The sequence below is a fragment of the Xiphophorus couchianus genome, chromosome 2 (genome assembly GCF_001444195.1).
Source record: "Xiphophorus couchianus chromosome 2, X_couchianus-1.0, whole genome shotgun sequence".
Lineage (NCBI taxonomy): Eukaryota > Metazoa > Chordata > Actinopteri > Cyprinodontiformes > Poeciliidae > Xiphophorus > Xiphophorus couchianus.
In genome coordinates, this window is record NC_040229.1 from 17,482,010 (window position 1) to 17,509,946 (window position 27,937).

General features: G+C 41.9%; 3 protein-coding genes across 5 annotated transcripts; 2 read left to right on the forward strand and 1 right to left on the reverse strand.

Moving 5' to 3' along the window:
• Window positions 1-20: 20 nt before the first annotated feature.
• fbxl13 (F-box and leucine-rich repeat protein 13) lies at window positions 21-23,498 on the reverse strand. 2 transcript variants are annotated; one of them, XM_028034185.1, is made up of 21 exons: window positions 23,082-23,498; window positions 22,869-22,975; window positions 22,594-22,684; window positions 22,446-22,513; window positions 19,956-20,110; window positions 18,727-18,836; window positions 18,526-18,642; window positions 17,764-17,859; window positions 16,337-16,472; window positions 6,972-7,024; window positions 5,667-5,767; window positions 5,390-5,519; window positions 4,888-4,986; window positions 3,482-3,602; window positions 3,227-3,389; window positions 3,031-3,150; window positions 2,782-2,905; window positions 2,641-2,721; window positions 2,349-2,480; window positions 858-1,021; window positions 21-775 (listed from the first exon to the last, which is right to left on the reverse strand). In XM_028034185.1, the coding sequence occupies exons 1-21, from the start codon at window positions 23,151-23,153 to the stop codon at window positions 622-624; spliced, it is 2,394 nt and encodes a 797-aa protein (XP_027889986.1). In that variant the 5' UTR covers window positions 23,154-23,498; the 3' UTR covers window positions 21-621. The 2 variants fall into 2 exon arrangements, with proteins under 2 accessions (XP_027889986.1, XP_027889977.1); XM_028034176.1 differs by having other exon boundaries at window positions 2,349-2,483; window positions 23,082-23,492.
• LOC114154785 (leucine-rich repeat-containing protein 17-like) lies at window positions 5,370-16,335 on the forward strand. Its single transcript, XM_028034195.1, has 7 exons — window positions 5,370-5,497; window positions 7,185-7,440; window positions 12,035-12,517; window positions 12,592-12,785; window positions 13,350-13,505; window positions 15,577-15,718; window positions 15,796-16,335. Exons 2-7 carry the CDS (start codon window positions 7,316-7,318, stop codon window positions 16,079-16,081), a joined length of 1,386 nt encoding a protein of 461 aa, XP_027889996.1. The 5' UTR covers window positions 5,370-5,497; window positions 7,185-7,315; the 3' UTR covers window positions 16,082-16,335.
• Window positions 20,110-27,727, forward strand: armc10 (armadillo repeat containing 10). 2 transcript variants are annotated; one of them, XM_028034230.1, is made up of 7 exons: window positions 20,110-20,768; window positions 24,454-24,686; window positions 24,869-25,014; window positions 25,473-25,607; window positions 25,703-25,879; window positions 25,990-26,061; window positions 26,156-27,722. In XM_028034230.1, the coding sequence occupies exons 2-7, from the start codon at window positions 24,464-24,466 to the stop codon at window positions 26,405-26,407; spliced, it is 1,005 nt and encodes a 334-aa protein (XP_027890031.1). In that variant the 5' UTR covers window positions 20,110-20,768; window positions 24,454-24,463; the 3' UTR covers window positions 26,408-27,722. The 2 variants fall into 2 exon arrangements, with proteins under 2 accessions (XP_027890031.1, XP_027890023.1); XM_028034222.1 differs by lacking the exon at window positions 20,110-20,768 and having other exon boundaries at window positions 24,092-24,686; window positions 26,156-27,727.
• The last annotated feature ends 210 nt before the right edge of the window (window positions 27,728-27,937 follow it).

The following is a 27,937-nucleotide window of genomic DNA, read 5'->3' on the forward strand; positions in this document are numbered from 1 at the left end:
ATAAGCAAGTACAGCAACACTTTTTGGTAAATATTAAACTTTATTTGTCTCATTTACAGTTTGTGCTCTTAGAAGTTGTTGAACATTTATTCTGTGAAAGGGCACAAAATAACAATACAGTAAAAAAAAATAATAATCCAAAAATAGACTATAAGGGTTTAGACCTGCAGTATAGCTGAATTACTGTGGCAAAGACAGGTAAATTATAACCTGGTTTATAATTGGTTTAAAAAATATTAGTGAAAATAAAAACACTTAAAAGTTTAAAGAAATTTACAAAAGCTCCTAAATCGATGGTTGGAGTGACCAGAAACGGGCCTCAAATTTCTGTCCTTGATGTTGGTCTGCAGCTTTTAGGTGCAGCTTTGCTTCATCACACCTGAATGAAATAAGTAGGACTTTAGCAGGACTCTGTAGCTTCTAGTTGTCAGCTGAGGAGGTAATTCAACTGTTCAGGTAGGTTGCATGAAGTATGCGTCTAAAAGTCACAGGACATCTGACTTTTAGAACTAAAGCTTGCGATCTCTGCTTAAAGATAATCAATCCTCCAGGTTTTTCTGGATATTTTTCTGGATACATATTTTTAAACAGAATTTTGAGCTTTCTGGATGTAATTGCCGTTTATGACGTTCCAAAGTCCCTCTCCATCATCCATTCATCATTATCCTTCGGGATCATTGCAAGCCTGTGTACATTGCAATCAAGCCAGGGGGAAGAATTGTCGCCGCTGTACTCCCAGTGTGAGACGCGTCTTTTCAGTTTTATAGCGGCCTCCCTTTAAAAAGAAAAAAAACGGAAATTTGTTAGATAAGCTCTCGCAAAGATCGTAAATGTCAGACTTTTGTCTTTTAATGTACCATGAGATGCCCGTGCAGTCGTTCAATCTGATGGTTTTAAGTGGAGGACAAATCTTTTTTAGGTTTTTAAGAGAGTGATCGGTGAGGAGTATGCAGCCACTCATGTCGAGTTCTAGCAGGTACTGACAGCCAGTGGTCAGATACACGATCGCCATATCTGTCATCTGAACACAAACAAAACGAGGAACTGTAGTGGCTAAAGAAAGATCAAACTTAATACTTAGTGTTGAGAAGAAGTATCTGCTCACATGTTGCAGATCAAATTTTAGTATCAGCAAAGAAAATCTGAATAAATACAAAATGTATTTTCACATATGAAGTCAACCTGGCTCTACGTGAAACATTTATTCATTAAAAATATTCTGTGGATTGGTAAGAAGAGCAGTACACCCATTTAAATCTGGGTTAAAAACTAACATCACCTATCAGAAAAAGAACACAATCAAACATTGTGTGATTGTGTGGGACTGCTGTGCTGCTTCAAAATCTGGATAATATTGATGGAACCAGGAAATCCTGAAGAATAATGCCAAAGCACATCAGCACTATTAAACATCTGAAACAGAAAACATAAGGTTGTGGGGCAGCCAAGTCAAAGTTTGGATTTAAATGGGAAGCATCATCAAGATCTTAAATAGGGTATTTGTGGCCCAAAAGACTCCAGTTTGGCTGGTTTAGAAGAATCCTCCAAAATTCATCCACAGATGTAAAAGACTCACCACCACTAATAAGAAATGCTTGATGCCTGTTGACACCAAGAGTCAGATGGTTGATTTTAGGAGAGTCCTGATACCAGATTTTTCCAGACTGAGTAAGCCTACTTCAGTTCAGGTACTTGCCGAAGCCGAGTACTATTAACAAGTAGTGAACAAATTGGTACTTAAACGTCACACAATACATTTTTAAAATTAAAATTTATTTAGAACAGAGGGGCTCTTCTTCTTTTTAAGCCTGCAATCCCTTTGACTGTTTCAACAAATCATAAATAAAGGATGACACACGGATTGTTCGATCTGTAAATAGTTTATAAATTACTAATTAAAAGACACATTTTCTTGTTTTGACAGCTTGGCTAAGCACAGAGGGCAGTCTGTTTGTTTACTATCCTCTGTGTTTTACTAGACATATCTCCAAACTGGACATTTTGGCCACCCTCCCGCCATCCAACTTCAGAAAAGTGATATCGTTTTGGAGTATCGGCTTGTTTTTACAGGTATGAGTGCCAGTACTTGATGCTGGTATCCAGCCAGATACCAATACCAGTATCGGTATCGGGACGCCACTAGTTGACTTACAGAGAAATAACTTTTTTCACACAGGGTGACGCTGGGTTGAATAGCGTTTGACAGTAGCTTTTTCGTACTTGCTTAGGTTTTCTTCATTTAATATCAAACTATTTTTTTTACTTGAAAAACTTCAATAAGAAGCAAAATCTGAAGAATTTCTGTTAGGAGAAAAATACAAGCACTTTACTCTATATGCAAACTGAACCTGTGGACACGCTGCCATCTTCAGTCTCAAGAGACTCCTGCAGTAAAATGAAATGGCTTTGATTGATGAATCAGTCAGAGCTGGACATTGGGAAATGTCAATGTTCTCCAGATCTCTCACGTTGCCGCACAGCTTCTGTCCGGAAGGAAAATAAGAAGGCATAAAAAGGAATATAAGACTGTGCTGATATCTTTCCATTCTCACATCTGCTTCTAAAGGGAGAGATGATTCTACAAAAAAACTATCCTGAAGGAAATAAACCTGAGGCCACGAATGGCTGAAAGATGTGTACCTCTATGCCCATATCGGTGACGAATATACACTTGGCAATTACAATCTTCTTTAGTTTTATCTTCCGAAGTGCATCAAGCCCCTAAAATAAAGAACACTGTTATAGTCATCGAGGCGGAGAACATGGAACGTGGTTTAGTACCTGATCACGAATGTTGCAGCCAGACAAGTCCAGAGACTGGATGGAGCTGCCATTCAGGTACTCCAAAGCCATGTCCGTCACCTTCTCACAGTAACTCAAATTAAGGTGGAACAGTTTATGCAACCTAATAAAGTGTTTCCCAAACACAAAAATGCAACATTTTACTTTTTTTGTGCAGGTCATGAGGCAAATAAAGGGAAAATGTAGTTTAACTATGAGGATAGGATGTAGTTAAATCCTGCTAAATACCTTCGTGCAATCCTCCTGATGGAGAACTCACCAATGAGGCCGCACTGACTAATGCTAAGGTGATGCAGTTTATATGCTGAAGGACCTTCAGTCAAATATTTGATTCCAACATCAGTCACCCTGAAAGACACAATGGAAAACGCTCTGATGTAATTCCATCGATTCAGCAAATGAAGCCAACACAACCTCCACCCACCTGCTGCAGAGCGAAACATCCAGGTAATTCAAGTGTTTGAGGGAGGCCACATATCTCATGCCATAATCGGTCATTCCAGGACACTCTACCACGTGGAGCTTGCTGAGAGCAGCGGAGAAGCCGCACAGGGCTTCCCAGCTCACATCAGTTATTTGGTTGTTGCCTAAAGCACACGTGAACAGGTTCCTGCACCAGTGCATAACATCCACACATGGCTAAGAAAGAGAACAGCAGCAGGATGCAAAATGGTCTCACCCTCTACACTCAAACTCTTCAGATTGGCTACTTTTCCCATTATTTTAAAGGTGATGTCGGACAGGAGAGGACAGCCCAGTACAGAGATGGAGGACATACTGTAACACCTGGCAAGTAGGGCCTGGTAGAACAAAGAAAAAAACACATTTTGTCACTTTTACAGCGCCACCTCGCAGAAGTATTCATACCCTCTGACTCATAAAGTCGTATTACAGAATCAAACTTTTAGATTTTATAAGAAAAAACAACAAAAAGTGAAATGAAATTGGAAGAAAATGACACAGTTAAAATAAAAAAGAAAGGTTCAGCATGACTTTGTATTCATTCTCCAATTTACTTTAATACTCTGAAATTGAACCCAATTAGTAAATAGTGTCAGTATAAATGTAGATGTTCTGTGAACGCCTCGAAGGTTCTCTAGAGAACAATTGTGAACAAACATTGTCATAAAGACCAGGACACACAGCAGACAGGTCTGGGATAAAGTGGAGAGGTTTAAATCCTTAATAAACATCTTTGAACATCCCAGAGATGAGTTTTTAACCAACCTGACAATAGAATATAACAACTTCAAACCTACCAGAACATGGCCGTCCACTACATCTGACAGGCCACGTAGGGGAAGCATGAATTAGAGTAACTCTTAGTAACTCTGGAGGAGCTGCAGAGAGTCACTGCTCAGGTGGACAGTACAACTTTCAGCTATTGTACAAATGTACGAATTTGGAAAGAAGAAATCCATTGTTGGGGAAAAAAAGCCATAAGTACTTTTTGCATTTTGCCACAAAGAGACCATGAAGAGACCAAATGAACACAAAACACCGTGACCAGATGACGCCAACACTCGACCCTCTGTGCTACATGCTAAGAAGGTTTGAGTATAACTAGCAATGCACATTACCCTAAAGAAAACAAACAAACAAACAAAAAAAACATATCCATGGTGAAACAAGGCGGTGGCTGCATCAAGCTGTTCGAGCTCTATTCCTCATTTTCAGTTTTGCTTTCCACCAGCAAAATACACTAAAACATACAGCAATAGCTGTACAGTTGTTTGTTACAATAGTCTAGTCAAAGTCCAGACCTAAATTAAATTGTGAATCTATGGGAAGACTTGATGATGGATGCTCACAAACATCTACATCTATTCTGACTTGGCTTCAACTTGCTAGCTTCTTCTTCACTGTAATGCACCACTTAATTTTTGGTCTACAACAAAATACCCAAGTTAAATATGCGGGGGTATGAATACTTTTTAAGGAACTGTGTTGCTTCAGTGTTGGTTTGATGTTGTTTATGCACATCACATAATACCCCAGAGTTAGCCATAAAGGCTAGTTTATGATCTCAGAAACATCCGGTTTACTTTGTGTGACTTCTGAAATGTTGCAGAAATAAACTCTTACCAAAACACAGGTGTCTGAGAGAGTTGGCATGTCGTTCATCACAGCCTCTTGGAGAGACGGGCATCCTGCAGAAATGTATTCAAACCCTTTTGGCGTCATCTGTAAAGAGAGAGGGGGCAAAGTGGGGCTCTGTGTTTTCACCCACTTCTCTACTTTTTTGGCATTCTCTGCATTCTTAAGATCTCATCATGGAAACCATACATCTGGATTCCAGCTAACGCTCGTCCCCGAAGCAATGACTGCAAATGTTACATGGTGTACACATGCCGAGAGGGTGGGTGTGTAAACCCAACCCCTCCACTCAGATGTTTTTCAACTTTCACAGACCTTCCCCCATTCGCTCCGATGCTCCCCAGTGCAGAGGGAGAAACAAGATCAGACACGTGCAAACGGAAGAGTGGATGCATTAGTTGGAAACTGAGTCGAGGAGTAAACTGTTGCTTCGATCGTCAGGAGACTTCGATTGTATTGATTAGGAACCAAAAGAAGCAAAACGGCTGACCTGAATGCATGCGGTTAAGTCCAGGTGCATGAGATTTCGACCACCTTCCTCTGTGGTCAGGGCTATAAATCCTTCATCTGTGAATCTGCGGCAGTGGGCCAGACTCAGGTACTGAAGGCTGAGGCAATTCCTATTTGAAAAAAAGAACTGCCTGATATTTTTATTGTTTATTGTTACTGCTGTGACTGATTACAAGCTCGTCTAGACTATAAAAAATATGTATGTACATATGGGGTAGAAAAAGCTAAAACTGGAGCTTTGATTTCACCATATTTACCTGAATATTGCTCTCAAAGACTGGTTTGTTATGAGTGTGTAAGAAAGGTTCAGGTAGAGCAGGCACGGACATCCCCCAGTGATTTTCTGAATCATCATATCCTGGTAAAGAGCAGATGTAAATGTGTCAATGTAAAATGTCTCTCTGAACGTCACAAAGATAGATTTACATGTTTTATTTTGAAGCGGACTATTATTAGAAAACATTTCCTTTTGTGTTTTCATTCTCTGGAAAGACATTTAAGACTCAGATTATGTGAAAACAAAGATGATGCTGTTAATAATCGAACATTGGCATTTTCTGGTATGAAACTCTAAAGTTTTGATAGCATCAAAAGAACTATCTGGCTTTTGATATATTTACATTATAATTTAGAACAAAAACATTAGTGCAAAAACATTGCTATTTTGCTTTTGTATCAAAATAGCAAAGAAAACAAAATTCCAATTACGGCTAAAATAAACATAATTTGCTGAACTGTTTTTTAAAATTCCCGCTTCATCTAGTAGTTGTAAAAAGCTCATTGCATGGATTCTTGCAAGTGTTTACAGTTTTTTCCTTATGAAGTAAAGCATGTATATTAGCTGATTACTTTTTCTGAATCTGCTGCTGAACTAGAATTAACCAATCACACTTTTTTTTACATAAATAAAATTTAAAAAAAGTCTGACTGAACAGACATGCAGCTTCTAGCTTCCCAACAGTGTCATTCCTTTACTGGTCATGCCATAACCATATTCACTTTTTGAATGCTAAATATTTCCGAAGAGTCAAACTTGTATGTTTTGAGAGGTTGGAAAAAGTTTAGCAGTTGATTGGCAGCAACATGTAAGGGTGGAACTGAAACAATGTACACAGCACAAGGAAAACTTTAGACACAGAGAGACATAACCTGTCATCGAACTGTAAGAATTATTAAACATGTGAACAGCGGGGTGGAAAGTTTTAGCCAACTTTTTTGTGCCTTTATACCCGTATCCGGGTGCCAGCAGCTGAGATCAAATGTAACATTAGATTCGAACTAAAACCACTGAAAAAAGTTTACTGTAAACTTTTGCTTTCCTTTTCTTCACACTGTAAAATAATAATAATAAAAAAAGAGATTTCCGACTGCTGGTCAAAAATGAGTCAGAGTGATTCATTTGTGTGGGGAATGTGGTTTCCAGAAATCCTGCCAATCTATAATTCAACGCAGGATGTCGTTAAATCAACATGACGAATGTTTTAGTCTTAAAACTTCATATATAATCTAAAAACGATCTCTTTTAGTTTCAAGATTTTGAAACCATCTACTTGTTTACTTACAGAAATAGCTAAGCACTCTGACAAGTTGAGTTCCTGCAGGTTTTTGCATTCGCCTAAAGGAAAGAAAAGAAAAAAACACAAAATGAGCAAAGCAAGGCTTGTTAAATTCTGTTTTCATCTACTTACTAGTAATAAACCTTGATAGATATGAATTTTATGTGATGTCTCTTCTCTTTGATGATGTGCTGACTTGAGCTTTTTTTCCCCCAACAGAGTAAAGAGAATCTGTGTTACATCAAAACCAACACAGCTGCCCATTAGACAGCAGACTGAAGACTTCCATCACAGATTCCTGCTTTGACTCTAGTTTCTGTAGCTGAAAATAAACCCCTGCAGTGTTCAGGATGCGCGTGATCTCATCGGTCTTTTTAGCCTTTGTGGCTCTTTCGCTGCTCCCGTCCATTGAGTCAAAGAGACCAGGGAAGGGCAGAGGACTTAAACGTGCGAGGCAGAAACTTACACGGGAAAGGTATGGATTTACTGCTGTTTACAACTCTGTTTCCAGAGACTTCGGTGTTTATAAATCACAACGAGCTGAGATTTGTTTGGGTTCGTTTCCAAAGAATAAGAATGAGGGCTTTTGGGAATCACAGCAGATCAGGGGCATAACCATGATCTCCAAGTGAGGGGGCCAAATTTTTCAGAGGTCTGTTGAGTGATTTATCATTGTCACTGTCATGATCTGTGTTTTTCCTTGTTTATTTAGAGTTTTCTGTGTCGTTAAGTCTCTTCGTTGTCCTGTCCTCCCCTTGATTGTTCCCAGGTGTGTCTCGTCTCTGTGATTACCCTCCCGTGTATTTAACTCCACCTGTGTTCCTTGTTCGTCGTCGGGTCCTCGTCAATGTTAGCTTCTGTGTCGTCAATGTCTAGCCTTGTTGTCGTCAATGTTTAGTCTCTTCGTGTTCAGTGTGTGTTACTCCTGCTCGTTGTTTAGACTAAGTTATTTTCATTAAAACATCATATTCATCATACCTGGGTCCGCTGCATCTGCCTCACCACTCTCACCACCCGCACTTCCTGACAGAAGGACCCGAACATACCGAACGGTGAGAATGCAGCATATGGCCCAGCACGACCAGGAGGCATGGTTCCAGCAGCAGTTGGAGTTGGCTCAGCGGGATCTCTACAAGGACGTAGAGATCCTGCCATCTCCGCTGCTGCTGGAGGAGATGGGACTGGACTCAGACTATACCCTGGCATTTAGAAGATGTCAGATCCCACCAGTCACCACCCCAAAGCCCTCCGGATTCGGCCCCCGCCGTTACTCACGCCGGGGGAGACAGCGACGTGAGCCGCCGGTGAACCCGGCCCCTCGTCACCTTCCGGATCCGTCACCTCCGCTGTCAGCCCGGAGACGGCGACGTGAGCCGCCGGCAGACCCGGCCCCTCGTCGCTCTCCGGAGCCGCCACCTCCACGGTCAGCCCGGAGACAGCGACGTGAGCCGCCGGTGGACCCGGCCCCTCGTCGCCTTCCGGAGCTGTCGCCCCCGCAGCCGGTTCCAAGGCTTCGCTGCGGCTCGCCCCCGCAGCCGGTTCCAAGGCTTCGCTGCGGCTCGCCCCCGCAGCCGTTTCCAAGGCTTCGCTGCGGCTCGCCCCCGGAGCCCGTTCCGAGGCTTCGCTGCGGCTCGCAGCCGCTTCCGAGGCTTCGCTGCGGCTCGCCCCCGCAGCCGTTTCCAAGGCTTCGCTGCGGCTCGCCCCCGGAGCCCGTTCCGAGGCTTCGCTGCGGCTCGCAGCCGCTTCCGAGGCTTCGCTGCGGCTCGCCCCCGCAGCCGCTTCCGAGGCTTCGCTGCGGTTCGCCCCCGCAGCCGGGACCGAGGCTCCGCTCCGGCTCACCTCCAGCCGGCGCACCCGAGGCAGAATCAGCCGGCGTTCCAGCCGGCGCACCGGAGGCAGAATCAGCCGGCGTTCCAGCCGGCGCACCCGAGGCCGAATCAGCCGGCGTTCCAGCCGGCGCACCCGAGGCCGAATCAGCCGGCGTTCCCGCCGAGACCCCGACTCCCGAGACTCTCTACGTTCCCTCCGAGACCCCGACTCCCGAGACCCCCTGTGTTCCGACCGAGACCCCCTGTGTTCCAACCGAGACCCTCTACGTTCCTTCCGGGACCCCGACTCCCGAGACCCTCTGCGTTCCTCCTGAGACCCTGACCCTCTGTGTTCCTCCTGAGACCCCGACTCCCTGTGTTCCTCCAGAGACTCCCTGCGTTCCTCCCGAGACCCCGACTCCCGAGACCCCCAGTGTTCCGACCGAGACTCCCTGCGTTCCTACCGAGACTCCCTGCGTTCCGACTCTGACCTCCAGCGTTCCACCCGAGACTCTGACCTCCAGCGTTCCACCCGAGACCCTGACCTCCAGCGTTCCTCCAGAGACCCTGACCCTCTGCGTTCCCTCCGAGACCCTGACCCTCTGCGTTCCCTCCGAGACCCTGACCCTCTGCGTTCCCTCCGAGACCCTGACCCCCGAGACCTTGACTCCCGAGACCCCGAGGACCAAGACCCCCTGCGTTCCTCACAAGACTCCCAGTGTTCCGACTCAGACCCCCGGCGTTCCCACCGAGACCCCCTGTGCTCCACCAGAGACCCTGCCTCGGGGGGCTCATCATCGCCACCTCCCGGGCCGCGGACAGCCGCTGGACCGCCTCCTGGGGTCCCGCCTCTGTGGTTCCCGCCTTCAGCGCCGCGGACGGCCGCCGGACCGCCTCCGTGGTTCCCGCCTCCAGCCCCGCGGACGGCCGCCGGACCGCCTCCGTGGTTTCCGCCTCCAGCGCCGCGGACGGCCGCCGGACCGCCTCCGTGGTTCCCGCCTCCAGCGCCGCGGACGGCCGCCGGACCGCCTCCGTGGTTCCCGCCTCCAGCGCCGCGGACGGCCGCCGGACCGCCTCCGTGGTTCCCGCCTCCAGCCCCGCGGACGGCCGCCGGACCGCCTCCGTGGTTCCCGCCTCCAGCCCCGCGGACGGCCGCCGGACCGCCTCCGTGGTTCCCGCCTCCAGCGCCGCGGACGGCCGCCGGACCGCCTCCGTGGTTCCCGCCTCCAGCGCCGCGGACGGCCGCCGGACCGCCTCTGTGGTTCCCGCCTCCAGCGCCGCAGACGGCCGCCGGACCGCCTCCGTGGTTCCCGCCTCCAGCGCTGCGGACGGCCGCCGGACCGCCTCCGTGGTTCCCGCCTCCAGCGCTGCGGACGGCCGCCAGACCACCTCCGTGGTTCCCGCCGCCGCGGACGACCGCCGGACCACCTCCGTGGTTCCCGCCTCCTTTGCCTCCGCCCACCCTGTGGGTAGTTTTTTGTTGTTTTTGGACTCTTGGCCCTTCTTGTTTTTCCGCCCACGATGGTGGGTTGTTTTTTTTTTTTTTTTTGTTGGTTTGGACTCTGGCCCGCCGTCCGGCACCCCTCCACCCACCCTTGCTGGGTTTTTTGGTTGTTTTTTTTTTCTTGGGCGTCTGGTAGCCGCCCTTGAGGGGGGGGGTACTGTCATGATCTGTGTTTTTCCTTGTTTATTTAGAGTTTTCTGTGTCGTTAAGTCTCTTCGTTGTCCTGTCCTCCCCTTGATTGTTCCCAGGTGTGTCTCGTCTCTGTGATTACCCTCCCGTGTATTTAACTCCACCTGTGTTCCTTGTTCGTCGTCGGGTCCTCGTCAATGTTAGCTTCTGTGTCGTCAATGTCTAGCCTTGTTGTCGTCAATGTTTAGTCTCTTCGTGTTCAGTGTGTGTTACTCCTGCTCGTTGTTTAGACTAAGTTATTTTCATTAAAACATCATATTCATCATACCTGGGTCCGCTGCATCTGCCTCACCACTCTCACCACCCGCACTTCCTGACAGTCCCGCATCCAATCACAACTGTCCTTAGTGGCTAAAAACACACATAATAACTAACAGCCACAGTTCAGCAGCAGGGGACCAATTTTATATTTCTAAACTACTAAATCTAAAGTTTTATCTGCCAAACTCTGAGTGAGCTGACAATTACCCTGGAACATTTACAGGTTTAGTAGCCAGATCATTACGTCTCAAATGGCAACAATAAATAAAGTAAGACACCATTCCCATTAACAAATGATTAGCACACAAAATGCAATAGTAGTTACAGGCCATAGGGTAATAAGTCTCATAATTTTATTTAATGGCATGAACATGAAAAGTGATATTTTAGTCAAATGTGACAGCACAGATGTGAAAATTAATAAAGTTACATAAAAATCTGTTGCCTATTCAAACACAAATAATGCAGAAATCAAAATATATCAGAAAATTAAAAAAAGTCTAAAAGTAAACGTCTCCCTGTTCTACCTATGATTTAGTCAAAATGATTTGGAAAGTGAAAGATTTATTCTGAAATATCTGTGAAAATTCTGTCCTGAAACCTAACACATCATTGTTCTGTTGCTAATGTCGGATCTATGACTCTTTGCTCTTTCTATTGTGCCAATAAATATTTCTTTTAAATATATGGAAAGCAAATATGAGCACAACTTTTGCACTGAAATTAAAGAGTGTTATAGCTTTGCCTAACTATCAAGGGATGTAAAATAAGTAACATTAGTATTCTTGTTATCTAGCTTCAGATGATATATTGGCATGGGTTAACTAGTCATTACTTAGCTACCATTATCTGTATGCAGCAGCATTATTCAACTTACACAGTTTGTTTGGAAGAAAACGCTATAAAGTTCTTAACTTTTTGAGCTTTTGGCTCTGGCAGGTTGCATACAAAAACTTTGTTTCTTATCAGTTTTAAACATTTCATTTGACTGGGCCATGGTGTGATGCTTTTAGTCAATCTTTGTTGTAATTGTACAGAGACACAATGAAATTTCAGTACAGCCCGTCTGACTTGTATTCACTTGTATTCAAGTGATTTCACTTTCAGGTAGTGGTAGTGAAATTTGAGAAGTTTTACTATAACAGACATTTTGCTTGATGACCTGAAACATGTGAAAACCAAACAAAAACAGAAGAAATCTGTAAGGAGATAAATACTTTTTACAGCACTGTGTTAATGTATACAACTTGTACAGCGTTTATGTACAAATTGTGAGATGCTGGACTTTTTTGTGTCTTTTTCCAAAGGTCAAGGATGAAGGCTCTGCGGCGTCAGAGCAGATCAGGCTTTTCTGGGATTGTTTTACCAAACTGTTCAGAGATGACTCAATCTGGAGAAATATATCTGGATTGTCAGGACCAAAGTCTCACTTCCATCCCCATGGCAAGCACCTGGTCCAGAGTACCTAACCATCTCCTTCTGGCCCGCAACCAAATTAAAGCGCTCCGCAGTGGATCCTTCCTTGGATATGAACGTTTATCCAGTCTGGATCTTCAACAGAATCAGATCTCACAGGTGGAGGAAGACGCTTTTCAGGGTCTAACTCACCTAACCACCCTGCTGCTACAACACAACCAACTGAGAACGCTCAGCGAAGAGGCGCTCATCCCAATGCCAAACCTTCACTATCTGCGTCTCTACGACAATCCCTGGAAATGTTTCTGTCCAATGGAAAGCCTCATACGAACTCTTCAAGTCCCAAGCAACCGTAACCTAGGAAACCATGCCAAGTAAATGACGCCACCAGATATTTAATAAGAGCATCATTGATTTACTGTTAACCTGTAAACAACTCATGTTCTAGGTGTGCAGAACCGGTCAGCCTTAAGGACAGGAAGCTGAAGCAGATTAATTCTGACTTACTGTGTGAGGAATTCGGCAAAAACGTCAACGTCACTCAAACTGTAGAGCCCAATCCGATCCGCGGCAAATTAGACGCCACCGCGCTGTGCCACACTTACCTTTTCCCCGTCACATGGATGGACTGCAGGAACCGAGGCAAGTTCAAGATCAGGCTTTATTAACGTTTCTCTACCGTAAGCCCTAAAGCTGGTCCTGTAATTCCCAACACATGATCTTATGTAACAGAGGGGATAAGAAAAAATACAATCTGTCACAGAGCAGATGATTCATAATTACTGTTGGGTTACTGAAAGAGCTAAACTTTGTTGTTTTTTTTTTGAAAGAGAAGCATTTTCATGGCAAGACATAAAATGAATCAATGCACATCTGTCTCTTTTCAGTGCTGAGTCAGTTACTCCTTTATACGCTGATTAATGTAAATTTATTAGCACCTTATCTGGTTGGAGAGAGAGTTTTGGCCAGGGTTTCAGTGTAAAAATATTTAAATTTTTCGTATAAATGGACTAAATCAGTTATGTGTTACTGCCTTCTCCTAGATTTATTTGAAGCTGCAGTTCGTCTCTTTTGCAAGTAGCAGAAATGTGGAATCCAAGATAATTTACTACAACAGTCTTTCATTTAATAAATCATATGTAGGTGAATATGGATAAAAAAGTAGCATTTTAATAAATGTAATCACCCCTTTCTGTGTATGTTTAGGTCTAACGGAGGTGCCTTCAGGTATTCCAGACAATGTTGTTCGGGTCGATCTGTCCCTTAATAAAATCCATCATCTCAAACCCAGAGATTTCCAAGGAGCAAAAAGCCTCAGAATCCTAAACCTCAGCAGCAACGACATGCAGCGGATCGACACAGGTGGGCGTTACCCCCCATGCTCACAGATTCATCAAGATTACTGGATATAACAACATGTCCTGTATGTAATCATCACAGTAATACTTAGAATGAATTGCTACACATATGCAGTTGTGTTTATCTTAATCCGGAGTCCAAAAAGTGGGGAACAGTTAAACAACTGCTGTGGCTTCAGTTTTTCCCTTTTTAATTTTGAGCAGTAGAGGGCATTCAGCCATACATTTGTATACAGGCTTAGCTTTATTTATGACGAGGTATACAAGGAGATGTGCTGATATATAGCCTCACTGTGTTTGAGTAAATCACAGCCCACTGGACTTACATCAGCAGACCAGCAGCTAATGCCACCGGCTGCTTAAACTGAAGTCTATTTAACTTAAATGTCAGATCTGGGTCCTTGAAAGGACATGAACCTAATCACGCTCTGTGAACAGTCCATTTACTGGAAGCAATACAAACTAATACCAGTGTAAAGTTGTGTTCAAAATAACTGCAGTCCAGAATCACCTATTAAGTTAATCACAGGTTTTTGGTAGAATTGTTATTCCTACATGCCAAATAATGCCTAGTAGGAACAGAAGAGTAACGGGAAACTGAACACACTGCAGATCCACGCTGCAGATACTGTGCAGCACAATATTAACAGCAAGGGGTTTGTCCAAAGTAATAGCAGTATCCAGTTTGATGAGCAAGATCTTTCATTCTGAGATAAAACAGGACTCAAATTGGCAGCCCGTAGTTAAAGCTGCAGTATGTAACGTTTACAAACCTATATGTTTTTTACATATTTGTTAAAAACATCATCATGTCATGAAAGAATAAGGTAAGTCAGATAATCTGTGAAAAAATATAAAAAATCGAGCTCCTCTGCCTTCTCCCAGTGCTCCCAGCAGTAACTACAAAAATACCCCATCCAGTCAGAAACAACCAATCAAAGCCAGTCATTCAACTTCATGCCAGGCCACATGGCACCACAATGTGTCCTGCCATGTGGCCATGAACGCTAAGGCTAGCTAATATGGACACCATTGATGGCAGGTAAGCAGTTTTCCTGTAATGGTGCCATTACCATATTTAGCAGCATATATACTAACTTGACTGACAGTGCTAAGATCTTCCTCCTGGCTCTGATTGGTTGTTTTTGACTGGGAGCTGTGCATTTCTTCAGACAGCAATCATAGCTCAGGGAGGAGGAGGAGGAGCTTGATTTTTTCACAGCTTATCTTTTCAATATTATACTGAACAGATAAGATAAACACTATAACAGTGTTTCTCAATTCTGGTCCTCACGCCCCCCTGCCCTGCATGTTTTAGGCGTTTCCCTTCTGCCACACACCTGGATTGAACCTGTGGGTGATTAACAAACTTCTGCAGTACTTGATTGTCATGCAATCATTTGAATCAGCTGTTCTGGAATAGAGGCCCATCTAAAACATGAAGAGCAGGGGCCTGAGGACTGGAATTAAAAAGCACTGTACTATAACGACATGGTGACACTTTTAATACATATAGAAAAATTTATTTTGTAAAAGTTAAATACTGCAGCTTAAATTTTGAAATCTGGGGAAAATGGCTAATCCTGACATTGTTCAGGAATCTTGATTAAAAAGTTGATTTGAGAATGTGAAATACCTGAAATAGTGCCAAAAACGTTTGGATGCTTGACTGAGTGAATAGACTTAGTCACTGATCATTTCCAGGGTAATCAAAGAATGGTTAAAGTGAACACTTGGGTCAACAGACCCAATGTGAAGTCAAGCTAGAGGCAAGAAACCTCTTCAAACCTCTGAAAACTGGCTAAAGAGGAAAGAGCACATTTACTGGTCTTAAAAGAAATGGTGCAACACCTTTGGACAGTTTGTCAGAGGTTCCTCAAACTTGAAACTTGTAAGTTTCAGCTTCTGCGCAAAACTAGAATGCATAAATAATTTGCATCCTTCAGTCCGTCATGCAATGAAAACGAATGAGAAATAGAACTTCTTGTGTTTTAAAATGTTTGTTGGCATGGTGGTATATTTGTTTGTTAGAGCACTTCTTCTTAGGAGTCAATCACTGGTCTACTGTTTTGTAGGGTCCCTGTCTGGGCTTTTACACCTTCAAGAGCTGGACCTGTCATCCAACCAGCTGCATTTTGTTCAGTATGGAGTTCTTGAAGATTTGTACTTTTTGTCCAAGCTAAAACTAGGAGGAAACCCTTGGATGTGTGACTACAAGTGAGTTCTACTCCCAAACCGCTTACAAAGACTCCAAAGACTTATTCTAACACTTGCTTACTTTTTTTCCCCCCCAGTATACACTACATGGTGTACTGGCTACGTCTGCATCCAGGGGTGAAGTACTCTAGCCTGCTGTGCCAATCTCCTCTACAATATATTGGGGAGAGAGTGGAGGACTATGTGCATTCCTACAACAGAGACTGTCCTAAGGACAGACAGCTCAGCAAACCGGATCAAAACCAAAGGGACGCCGAGCTTTGGGACTCACCAATGGAACTACAAGGAGCAGTAGAAGAAGAAGAGTTGGAGCCGAGCCATCTGAGAGCGCCACAAAAATACCAGATCTTCCGACTGGCCTAACTCAAGTGATTTGTTTTTAATAAAGATTTTTTTTCTCACTTTCTGTCAATACAGTACAACAGTTTGCATCAGATTGCTATGTTGCATTTTGATTTTTCCTTTTTACAGTTTGTCAGCTAATTCATAATATAAACAGTCCCACTGCGGCTGGTTTGACTTTAGCATTTTAAACAGCACGGCTAACTTTTGATCACCTATGGATATTGGCACAAGTAAAAGACATAACAAGCCATAAATAAAGAAATTAAAACTCACTGATATATTTTAAGCTGGACCATTTTGTCGTATGGCAGCCACGCAGGTTCAGGTGGGTCACAAAGGGCCGGTAGCTCTTCAGTATTTTCTGCACTATAGCGTCTGTCACCCAGTCTTTCCCCACCGAGAAGTCAATCTAGCAGAAACAAAAACACTTTAGGCATAAACCTTTACCACTGTACTAATAGTATTTAACCTACTTCAGCTTTTTCATATTATGTAACATTATAAAAACAATGTAATTTCCAGATATTTCCAGATAGAACAACACAACTAAACATGAAGTTCAAGGGGAGATTTATATGGGTTTGAATTATTTTATAAATAAAAAGCTGAAATGCATCGCTGTCATATGTGTGCAGCTCCCCGAGTAAACTTTGTGTAGAGTCATCATTTTCTGCACTTCATATTGATGTCTCTATCAGGTTTGCACATCTAGAGAAATACATTTATGCTCATTCTTCTTTGTAAAATAGCTCAAGCTCATTCAGTTTAATTTACTTGCTCAGATTCTTAGTTGGATTTCAGTCTAGACTTTGACTGTGGCTTTTTAATGGACAAATATACTTTAATCTGACCCGTTATTTTGTAGCTCTATGTTTTAAAAAAAAACATAGAGCTACAAAATAATGGAAACCTTCAAGGAAACCTGTTAGAGGTTCAAGGATTGTGCTCCATTTAGCCCCATCCATCTTGATATCAAGACATACCAGCTTCCATGCCCCTGCTAAAGAAAAATATTCTCTTGCTACCAGCATGTTTTACTATGACTACTGCCTGTTGAGGGCAATGTGTGATTTTGTTCAGCATGCAGGACAGAAAGTTATATTTTGGTCTCATCTGACCACAGTGTGTTCTTCCACACTTGTAGAGTCCTCAACATGGCTGATAGGTCTTCTTGTTGCTGTCTCTGATAAATGCTCTTCCCCCCTGGTCTGTTGGTTTAAGAGTTAAACCTTAAACCAAGATTTGTAGCTGTGCCATATTCTTTCTATTTCCAGATAATAGATTGAAAAGAGATATTTAAAATGTTGTATATTTTGTTAGCTAACCTTCCTGTCCTGTCTGCTGTGTTCATTAGTCTTCATGATCCTGTTTGCTTTCTAATGTTCTTCAATGTACTGTTGTATTTACATTGGTATTAAATTACAGACAGAAAAAACTAATCATCAATTGAGTTCTGATGGATTTTATTTGGGGTTTTTAAAGTTAAAGGGGTCATGTTGTAAAACTATGAGTCTTTAAATCTACTACTACTATTGTCATTTTCCTTTATTATGTTTTAGGGTTTTTTTATTTAGTCTGTCACATAAAACCCCAATAAATGGCACTGAAGTTTGAATTTGTTGCAGCTATGAAATTAAAAACCTTAACGAGCATGAATACTTATTTGTGCTAATCCTCTATAAATATTTCACAGCACACACCTGACTCCACAACGTGCCTGAGTGGACAATCGCTTTCCAGGTATTGGAGACCTCAGAACAGTTTAGCCAGTCCCGTAATTCTAAATACTGAAAGATCTGAGGAAGAAAAAGAAATTTACACAAGTTTCAGACAAAAGATACTGGCACAGAAATTCAGACAAAAACTATGACACAACTTTGATGCTGACAGATTGATAGTTGTTCCTTGGTTTTACAGAACCCAGTCTGGGTACTGACAGCACCCAGACTGGGTTCATCGTCTCTTTTGCCACTTTTTTATGGCAGAGATATGTAAACGAGCAGCCCCTGTCCGTTTCCAAACATAGTCATGCTGAAGCACTATTTATCAGGCGAGACAGTGTACAGAAACACCAGGGTAAGGAAGGCCAACAGAGCTCTCACTTTGCCAGCAGCTGTGAATCCAAAACAAGCAAAGGCTAAAAGTGGAGCGAGAAAGCATGGTTAATAATAGACCACGTTAAAACGGCTCATATTTTAGTGTATATGAATGATGTATAAATATATGCATGAGACACAGACTGCAATAAAACTATAATGATCAGCATCTGAGTTTAATCACTCAGAGAGCCTGCCTGTATGCAGGATTACAGCAGAGTTCACACGCTGCCTTATATAACAAATTATCTCATCACTGACTCCCTACAGAGGGGAACAGAGTAGCCGGAGCTTCGACATGAAGACCAGGATAATACTGACAATACTATCTAAACAAATGAATGGTGAGAGCTGCAGATGAGATACCTTCAGTGAGAGGTGATGAGGGAGCTCTGCGATTCCATCAACTCTTTTCTCCAAAGGCTCAGTCTGAGAAGGCCGCTGACTTTTACCGTCAAATTCTTTGACATTTGTCTCCAACTTCTGCCAGAGTCATATAAGAACAAGAACTGGTAAATGAGAAAGCAACTTATGTTTAGCATATTTTCAGAGGAATATCTTTAGTACCTCGAAATACTCTTTTCGCCTCTGTGAATCCATAGCAATGACGTGCCAAAACGATATGCTGCGCTTGACGCGGATTTTGTTCAGCAGACTCTGAAGTTTCGTAATGCTCTCTAAATTAATGAGAAACTTTTCTTTAACAATGAACTAGATATTACAAAAAAAACAAAAACTTGACTTTTTTATACGTAGCTGACTAGTCTGCCAGTTCATGTTTTCAACTGCCAGACTAATAATAGTCTGCCAGTTAATAATAATAATAATAATTATAATATTAATATTATAATATTAATATAATAATAATAATAATATTTCTCTGGACGCTTTGGCTTCCCAGAATATGTTTGGTAATCATGACAGCTAGGTCAATTGATTACTGTAAATTGCCCTTAAGTGTTAGTTTATGTGTGTGTGGGTGTGTGTGTGTGTGTGGGGGGTGTGGGCGTGGGGGTGTGTGTGGGGGTGTGTGTACTTGCCCAGCTATCCTACTTAGGATGATTTCTGGCTTATTTACTGACCTCCTGAAGACCAAGAGGCCTTAAAGGTTTTCGGGTTATGGGTTAGGTTTAAAACTAAGGTGTGAACTGAGTTCAGGTTAGGTTCAGCATAAAAGTCAGGGTTAGGCTATAGAAATAAATAAAAATGAATGGAAGTCCTTGTGAAGATAGAAAGACATATTATGTGTGTGTGGGAGAGCGTGCATAGTTGTGTTGCCCTGCAATGCAGAGGCACACAGGTCGACGAAATGCCGACCTGTCCAGTGTGTCCCCAGCCTCTAGTCCCCTCTAAAATGGCTGCTGCAATCTTTTATTAACTTAATTCTAAAATTTATGTCTTTGCTCGCTCTACTCTGCTCCGGTTCATTAAAAGTCTATCATATGCTGAGGTCATGCCATTCTCACCCTATTATGAGAGTCTTGGTTTTAACCCTAGATTCATTAAAAGTGTAGTGTAGGGAAGGGATATTGCTTTGGCATGATATCTTCTCAAAAAAAAAAAAAAATCAGCAAACATGCCCCTAAAGAGTTCAGAATTTATTGCCAGTCTCCAGCTACATTCAGGATAAATTGAGTCACCGGACTGGAACAATCCAACAGCATCTGGAAGGATTTTCAGCTTGGACACATATTTAACCACAGCAAATGTTTTCTATGGCTTCACTAACTGGAATGGGACGCGTTTCAAAAACAATAAATCAACAGCATTCGTTATAATTTCTCACCATCACCTACCTGCTCTTCTATTCTTGTGTAACCTCACAAAGTTCAGCCATCTAATGAATGCAGCATTCTGGCTCTTCTTCTCATCATGTGCCTTTGCCACCTCCATCTGCAGAGCCATCTCTATGGCTTCTTCTTTCTTCTGCTGAATGAACTTCTTCCACGCCCTGTCACACCACGGCAGGCACAACTCATCAATAATTCAGCCAACCGAGACAAAAGAGAGGCTGTGAGGGGTCCCAGCATTAATTATACAGGAGTCGGTCCAATCTAATATTTGCCAGTCAAATTTATTTTATCTTCTAGAGTTTTATTGTTGGGCAGCAGGAGAAATAATGGTAACGGAGATGATTTCCAGTGACATAGAGTGTCCACATAAAACTCCACTGCTGAAATTATTCCGAGAAGGAAACAAATGGTTTGCCAGGAACAGGAAATGTAGGGAATAAAATAGAAGTGCATTCCTTTAAGTCTCTGTGTGTATACTTCCTGTTTATATCTGATTGGTAGCTGGAAAGCTTTTTTAAGTAAATTACTGCCACCACTAGATTGGAAGGTGGATCTGGAGGCAGAAAGAGGAGATAAAAATACAATTAGCTAAATAATCTAGTTGCCTTCACAAACAAAATAACCTTGGTGTATATGTTGTCTGATTTATCCTTAAAGAGCCCAGTTAATGTGAAGTCCTGATGTTTTTCCCTTTTCTTAGTATCCTCTGAAAAGCTGCTGCACCTGCAGGTAATTAAACAGATTCTCACACAGGCAGCTGCAGTTTTCATCAGGGATCTGCTGTTTCCACTGTGCTGTCAAGGATCTTTCATTTGGGTATAAACACCTGTAACATTTTATATGTTTTGCTCTAATTTGGTTGATTACTTTGTATCTTTAAAATATTTCTGTGTTTCCTGGTTATGCATGCTTTTATGGGGCTACATCTGCTAGAAGGGAGCAAAGCTTTGTTTCATTGCAGAGTAAACCAATTTTCTATGAAGACGGGTTGGATTTTGGCTCTGTTGGCAGCTTCCCTGAAGAGATGGTGCAAAGCCAACCAGATATGGTGGATAAAGACACTGAAGGTGAAAATGGACAAAACATTTGCAGCAGTCGAGATAAAAATGACCAAGTACTGGATGAATACAGCTTCTTCACAAAACCTCCTGATTTCACTCAAAACATCATGATCCCGTCTACTCTTCACGACAACCAAATGTTTATCCAGCAATTTCTTGAGTGTTTCCGAAAACAGTCATGTTCAGTCAGGCTATGAGCAGAGCAAATTCCCCTCGAGCAAATTGTCTGGTGATTCATTCATCAATCATAAAACTGTAGCTGTTTTTGACCGCCCATCTCAAGATTTCATCTTCTTTTCAAAGAGGAGATCTAGTTTAGTTCTTCTACGTTACAGGTCAATGGACCTTAAGGCAAAATACATGCCTGTGTTTTCATCTGGTGCCGACAACAGTAAGGGATTCCACAGAGTGGGTCAATCTCATGTCCTTTCTCTACACAAACACAAAAAAATCTTTGAATTACTTCATACCACAAAATTATATCTACGTTCCAAATTATGAAGGCATGAATGAGAAGAAAGCATCCAAGTCCTTTCATGCATACAAATCCAGTGTTTTATCAAGAGACCAAATGATGGAGCGAATCCTCCCACATGCTTGCAGCAGGTTTCTCCTGAATCACCTACAAAATTTCTCTTTCCACATTTTGAGTTGGATGCAAATAAACCTCAAAAGGAGCAGGGTGGCTTTCACTTTGGATTTAATGTGAAACCTTTCACTCCACTGCATGACTCGGCTGGATGTTCCAGCACTCTTGGACACCAGAAGTTCCACTCCAGCCCATTTATTCTGGCTGCCCATCCAGAATACAATTTTACTCGTTACAAGCCAAATGAAAATGTTTTCACTCCACATAAAGCTATCCAAACAGAAATCTCCCCTCAGCGTCGCCTGAGCTCCTTTTCCGCTCAAGACAAATTCCTTTTCCTAAATGGTGGCTATGAAGAAGCAATGAAAGCTGGCTTGCTAAAACCCATAAGCCAGCCAGACAGCTTGCAGACGCTTTCTGAAACTATGGAAACGGAGCCCACTAACTTTGCCTCTTGGCCCTCGGAGCTGTTGTCTGAACCCAGAGGTGCAGATCTGAACTGCTTCATCTGGAAGAACACAGAAAGTTCTTCTCACCTAAAGCCCCCAAAATCCTCCTGCTGCTCTGTGAAAGCATACATCAAGTCCAAAAGCCGCTCCACAAGGGCGACAACGTTCTTGACAAGGACCTGTTACAAATGGGCAAGGCTGATAAACGGCAATGGAAATCTGCTGTAAGATATTGTGTATATAGACGCCGTTCACACTTCAATTTGCAAAATGACTTGGAAAAATCGTGAAGAAAGCTTCCTGAAGTCACAAAATGGTATGTCACATGTTTATATATATTTCTTTAAATTTCACTGAGTGTTTGTAATTCTTGACAGCAAAAGTGTAGACCTACCTGAAGCATAAATCCAGTAAGTGTCTCACGTAACAAGAGGCAGCCTTTTCTAATTGACAATATAGCTCCTGCAAAGCACATAAATGCCTAAATTAAAATTTATTCACTTCCAAAATCTGTATTTCACTATTAAATACTTGTACAATACCATTTGGGCGCTTTGGGCACTTGTGTCTCCAGCTCTGGATTTCAGAGAATCTTTTGTAATGAAATTGTTTACATAATCAACAAATTTCTGCCTGCAAAACAAACAAACAAACAAACAAAAAAACTTTCACTGTATGAATTTATGCTTGATTGCAGGGAAAATTGCTGCGTTAGTGCTCCCCCTTTATCCAAGACAACTTCAACTTTCAGTATAAGGAAAAGCATGAGAAAGGGAGCCACCAAGCGGTTGTTTTATCAAATGTAGGAGGTACATACCAGTCGACAGTTTGCAGATTATCATGTCCCTGGAATGCAATAAGCACTCTTTTAAGGAACTCCACTGGTTCATTGGGACAAGTCAGACAGGCGGCTGTCAATAATGCCTGTTGAAGAAAAGTAGATCGGTGTTTTAAAGCCAGTTTTAAAGGTTCTTGAACTCTTACAGCTACCCGTATCTACTTGGATGCTTATGCGTAAAACTTTTCCTACCTTGCTTATTTGTGGGAGGCATTGTTTAATTTCACTCATCTTCAAGCTTCTGTCTGTGTCTGCAGCTGCCATGTTTTCTGTGTGCGGCACAGCTGACTAGCACGACTATATGTTTGCTTCTCCGTTAGCACTGTTTTATTTCCACTTAGTCAGACCTTCCGATTTCGAAATGCATTGTTGCTAGGCAACGGAACAATTGAGCAGTGATTAAGGCAAGATGTTTGCATATTTATTAAATATCGTTTGAATACACAAGGTAAACTTACAGCACATTCAATTTGTCCCTAGCTGTTGGAATCTCTTTAAAATAGTGGCTTAAGCAGTGCTGTGCAGTACTTGGCTCAAGAAGTGACAAATTCTCGTGTTTTTGTTTAACTTGTAACTAGAATTAGCTCAACTCGAGTGTATTAACTGAAATTTGTACTGAAGTTATATTAGGATTTTTTTTATATTGACTTCTTAACTGGTTTGCATTTAACTAATTTTGTCTGGTTGTCCACTCTTGCATTAAAAAGCCTACCTCTATAGATTTTTGTTTTTAAACTACTAGTACTTTGGCCTCGCTCCAGTTGGGACAATGATGACAGAATTTACAAGTGCAAATGTTTTTTTGTAGTTGTTGTTTTTCCTAAATTATTATACCAAGGTTGTGTGACTAGTCAACAATTGTGCCATATTAGCAACCTAAAATAACACATGGCCTATTTCTACACCTCCCAATCGGAAATGCAACCCTGTCCCGCCAGAGAAGGTTGAATATCTAGTCAGAAATTAACAAGAACACCACTTGCAATTGCAACTGTAAAAATCAGCTGCAGAGACTGTATCAAGTGGGAGTAATAAATCGGAATTACATTTATTTTTTATTTTTTATCTAACTCAGCTCTCAAGGATTACAAATAAAGCCACAGTCAGCTTGCCGCAGGGATGAACATTGGACAACTAAAACTAACGCTGGTAGATTTATCACAATTTAATTCACAATTTCAGCTCAAACTTTTAATTTTTAATCAGAAAACGTAACATTTTAAAAAAACAAACGTTTAGCGTCATAATATATTGCAAAACAATAAGCCAGAATGTAAAAGGAAGTTTCACGCAAGTAACTCAGGAAAACTTTTGGTTGGCCTTAAAACGGTCCGTAACAACTGATGAGATTGACAACTGTAGCTTTTAAGCAAAGTTGTGTAGGCCTTACTACAATGAAAACGGCAAATTGCTTTAGGGAGGAGTTTGTAACCACTGCTGGCTAACATGTGACCTCGGTTAGTTTGATAACCGATTAATTTTTAAACGTTTCTGAGCATCTGCAGCTTATTGCTAAGCAGCTAGCAGAGATTAGCAGCATGGGTGATGGCAGTGTTGTCCCCAGGCTCGGCAACATGAAGGCTCTGCTGGGGATTGTTGCGGGTGCTGGCGCTTCTTACGGACTGTACAAACTTATCAGCGGACAAGTTTTCAAGAAAACCAAGAAAAATCCCCACAATGAACGTCCCAGCGTGAAGAGCAGCCAGCAGGGGGGGATTAAGCTACGGCCGGGGAGTCTGCTAGCGAAAGTATCCGGACTGGATGTAGTCTGTGCCCGTCCAGATGATGATACATCAGGTAAATATTAAAAGGTTGATTAACTGCACTCACAATAGAAAGTTAACTTCTGATCTCTTGTTAAAAAAAGTGATTTAATTAAGACTTAAATCTTGATCTGTTAACAAATGCTCAATTCGCCTCTTCATATTTAGTTTTCCAGAATGCGATAACAATTGTATTATTATTTTTTTGCATTGAAGGAGAGATCGTCCATCAATCCCCCAACAAACTGGAGTTACATCACTTGAAGATGCTGCTGTCACGTTTGCAGACCATCGATGATGCATCTGATCGGGCTCAGTTTCTCCTCACGTTGGGAAACGCCGCTGCCTTCACCGTAAATCAGGTTCAGTGAAACCACTTGGCACAACCAACAATGACAGAGTTTTTTGTTGTTTGTTTTTTTTTGTTCCCCCCCTGGAGTCCTTGTTGGAATAAATCACATCATTAATTCCTTCAAATATCAGGATGTTCATAATAAGTGCCAGATCGAACTAGAAAACTGAAAATGGATAATCGGGTCATGCAGTAGAATAAACTTATGGCCAAAAAAAAAGCATAGAAATGGTTCAGCTGACATAGAATGTTGAACCATTTCCACTTGCTGATTTTAAAAAAAAAATTTTTTTTATATTGTAAACTACTCATCAACGTTATTAAACAAATTAAGTTTAGGCAACTTTGAGAATCTTCTCAAACTAAACTGAGCTTTCACTAATTACTTTTTTTCTTGATATCAGTGTAGAATACATTAGTTTTTTTGATCATAGCTCCTCATCCACTGTTTTTTCCTTTTCTCTTCAGAACCAAATTCGTGAATTAGAAGGGATTCCTGTCATAGCTGGCTTCCTTTCTGATCCTGCTCCAGAGGTTAGAGTGCAAGCTCTGAATGCTTTAAATAATTTGTGTATGAACATCGAAAACCAGGAGCAAATAAAGGTACGTTGCTGTAAATATTACACCACACAACAGCTAGCTGACTTTAATGAGGCTCTACTTGATGTGTTAATGTCTTTTTTATTATTTTATTGAAGCTTTATGTGCCACAAGTGCTGGAACTGATTGAAATGTCGGCAGTGAACTCTGACCTTCAGCTGGGTGCTTTGCGGCTGCTGACGAACCTCTCAGTCACAGACAAACATCAGCATTTGCTGAAGGGATCGGTCACTCTTTTATTGTCTCTGCTGGTTGTCAGCAGTGAAGCATTACAGGTTTGTGGAATTGAGTTTAATCTTTAAGCAACTTTAAAAACAAATGGAGCAACACATTGCTGTCCAACGGTCAAGAGGAAATCTGTGAATTTTTTCTGTTTCTCTTTCAGGTTCAGACCTCAAAAGTTCTCGTTAATTTATCATCTAATCCAGATATGATGGATGACATAGTTCAAGCTCAGGTACTCAGTTTTTATCCTCCAGTCAATTAGCATATCTTTCTGTAAAAATGCATCAAAACAAACTGACTTCTTTACTCTTTGCTTTGGGACCCAGGCTCCTGCTTCTGTGCTGCTTCTCTTTGATGAACGAACGTCTCCGGCCGTGCTGCTGCGACTGCTAACCTTTGTAGGGAACTTGAAGGCCTGGAGGCCCTCTGCACAGGTGGCTGACGAGCTTAGACGAAAACAGGACTGTCTGTTTCTGGTCATGCTGGATGAATCCTCCCAGCTGCACGGCAAACTTGTCCGGCTGCTTTCACACCCCGCTGGGGAGATTCAGGCCCAAGTAGCTCGTATATTGACCTAGACCTTCCCTCCCTCCACCTGCCAGGCTTTAGTCTTTAAACCGTTCCTCTTTGACACTAACTCTTGTGGACTGTGCTGCAGCCTCCTGTGGAAACTCAGCAATACTGTTTTTCTTTAGTGTTCCTTACATCAGTACTATGACTTAAAACTTAATTCAGTTTTATCTCAGACGCTCCAATTTTCTACAATCTTACTATGAATAGGTAAAAATGATCCCACCGTTTGTTCAGCATGTAAATACACAAGTTTTAAAAGACCCTCCTCTTCTTTCCACTTCTGAGTTTTTATAAGAAATCTATTTTCATTAAAGATCTACAGATAACTTCTAAAATGATACTTATTGATCTCAAAAGATTCAGGTAACATTTAAGAAGTCAAGCCCAACTGCCAAACGTTTATCTGCTACATTTCCTCTGTGCCCAACCCTCTGTAGCTCAGAGAGGCATCTTGGTCTCCAGTCATAAGTTTAACTTCTAACGGATTATACTTTTAAGAAACTCTTTTTACTTAATAAAAATCTAAGTTAATAGCATATCTAGAAAACAGAAGCTTTTCTGTTTGGTAGGCAGAAGCAAACTTTTAAACAAAGCTGCTGACTATTTGTTCTGCAAATTTGAAAGCCAGGAGCTCAGTGAATCATGAAGATATTAAAGTTTAGCCACTGCCTCCACCACAGAGCAGAGTTAATGTGTCTGTTAGTTATTAACCTGGATGAACTTTGAACCACGGCTGCCGGAAGAAAGGCAGCCGTGACGTTAAGTACTTGATCACAAATACATAACGAAGCAGGAAGCAGGAAGAGACTTGAACTGCAATGCAACTTATCATGAAACTTGAGCAGAGACGCAGCTTGGAAATGTTGGACTACTTGGTCCAGATGCCATGATTGTTTATTAGCTGTTTATACCATAACATAACATGGTTATTTATCCACAGCAGTGATGAATGTGAACTACAGGTTTTGTTATCACACAAATCTATGCACTAGTAAGACAGGAAGTGAGGGAGCCATCTAAATATTGACCGGACCAGAGGAAGTGCTTAAGAATAGTATTTTGACAGTGTGGCACTACATGTGAAATGTTAATAGCTGTGGTGAGTTTAGATGTTGAGATATGCTGCATTTTTTTTTATGTTTGAACATCTGTTTATTGACCTAAAAATCTCAGGCAACTATGGTTTACCAAAACTGAATGGTAGGATGCTGATTGATTATAACGCAGTTTATATTTATTAACTAGTTCATTTGTTGTTTTCCCCTAACTAGAAAATGTTTCTCTTTAAATTGTTTAATAAATCTGAATTGAGACATTCAAGTGTTTTTACTGTGACTTGTAACCGTATCTGAACTTTGAATTTCTTACATGTTTTGCTTTTGTTTATCACCATCTGGCAAACTATACTAACAGAAATCAACTGCAAATGTGAATCCAGCTTTAGTCGTTATTGTCCAACGTGCATCAATACAGAGTTCATTGTGTGGTGAAAGTTTTCTCCTGGACTCTTTCTTGACAGTGAGGGGTAAATGCAA

What these genes read in the sequence shown, in the direction of transcription:
- fbxl13 (XM_028034176.1), bottom strand. Translation starts at nt 23,153, where the DNA reads ATGGCAGCTGCAGACACAGACAGAAGCTTGAAGATGAGTGAAATTAAA. An exon ending in GTGCCCAAAGCGCCCAAATG is followed by an intron (nt 22,514 to 22,593) that starts GTATTGTACAAG and finishes TGTGCTTTGCAG; the next exon opens with GAGCTATATTGTCAATTAGA. An exon ending in GATGTTTCGCTCTGCAGCAG is followed by an intron (nt 3,151 to 3,226) that starts GTGGGTGGAGGT and finishes TGTGTCTTTCAG; the next exon opens with GGTGACTGATGTTGGAATCA.
- armc10 (XM_028034222.1), top strand. Translation starts at nt 24,428, where the DNA reads ATGGGTGATGGCAGTGTTGTCCCCAGGCTCGGCAACATGAAGGCTCTG. An exon ending in CTGCCTTCACCGTAAATCAG is followed by an intron (nt 25,015 to 25,472) that starts GTTCAGTGAAAC and finishes TTTTCTCTTCAG; the next exon opens with AACCAAATTCGTGAATTAGA. An exon ending in AAAACCAGGAGCAAATAAAG is followed by an intron (nt 25,608 to 25,702) that starts GTACGTTGCTGT and finishes ATTTTATTGAAG; the next exon opens with CTTTATGTGCCACAAGTGCT.
- LOC114154785 (XM_028034195.1), top strand. Translation starts at nt 7,316, where the DNA reads ATGCGCGTGATCTCATCGGTCTTTTTAGCCTTTGTGGCTCTTTCGCTG. An exon ending in CATGCAGCGGATCGACACAG is followed by an intron (nt 13,506 to 15,576) that starts GTGGGCGTTACC and finishes ACTGTTTTGTAG; the next exon opens with GGTCCCTGTCTGGGCTTTTA. An exon ending in CCTTGGATGTGTGACTACAA is followed by an intron (nt 15,719 to 15,795) that starts GTGAGTTCTACT and finishes TTTCCCCCCCAG; the next exon opens with TATACACTACATGGTGTACT.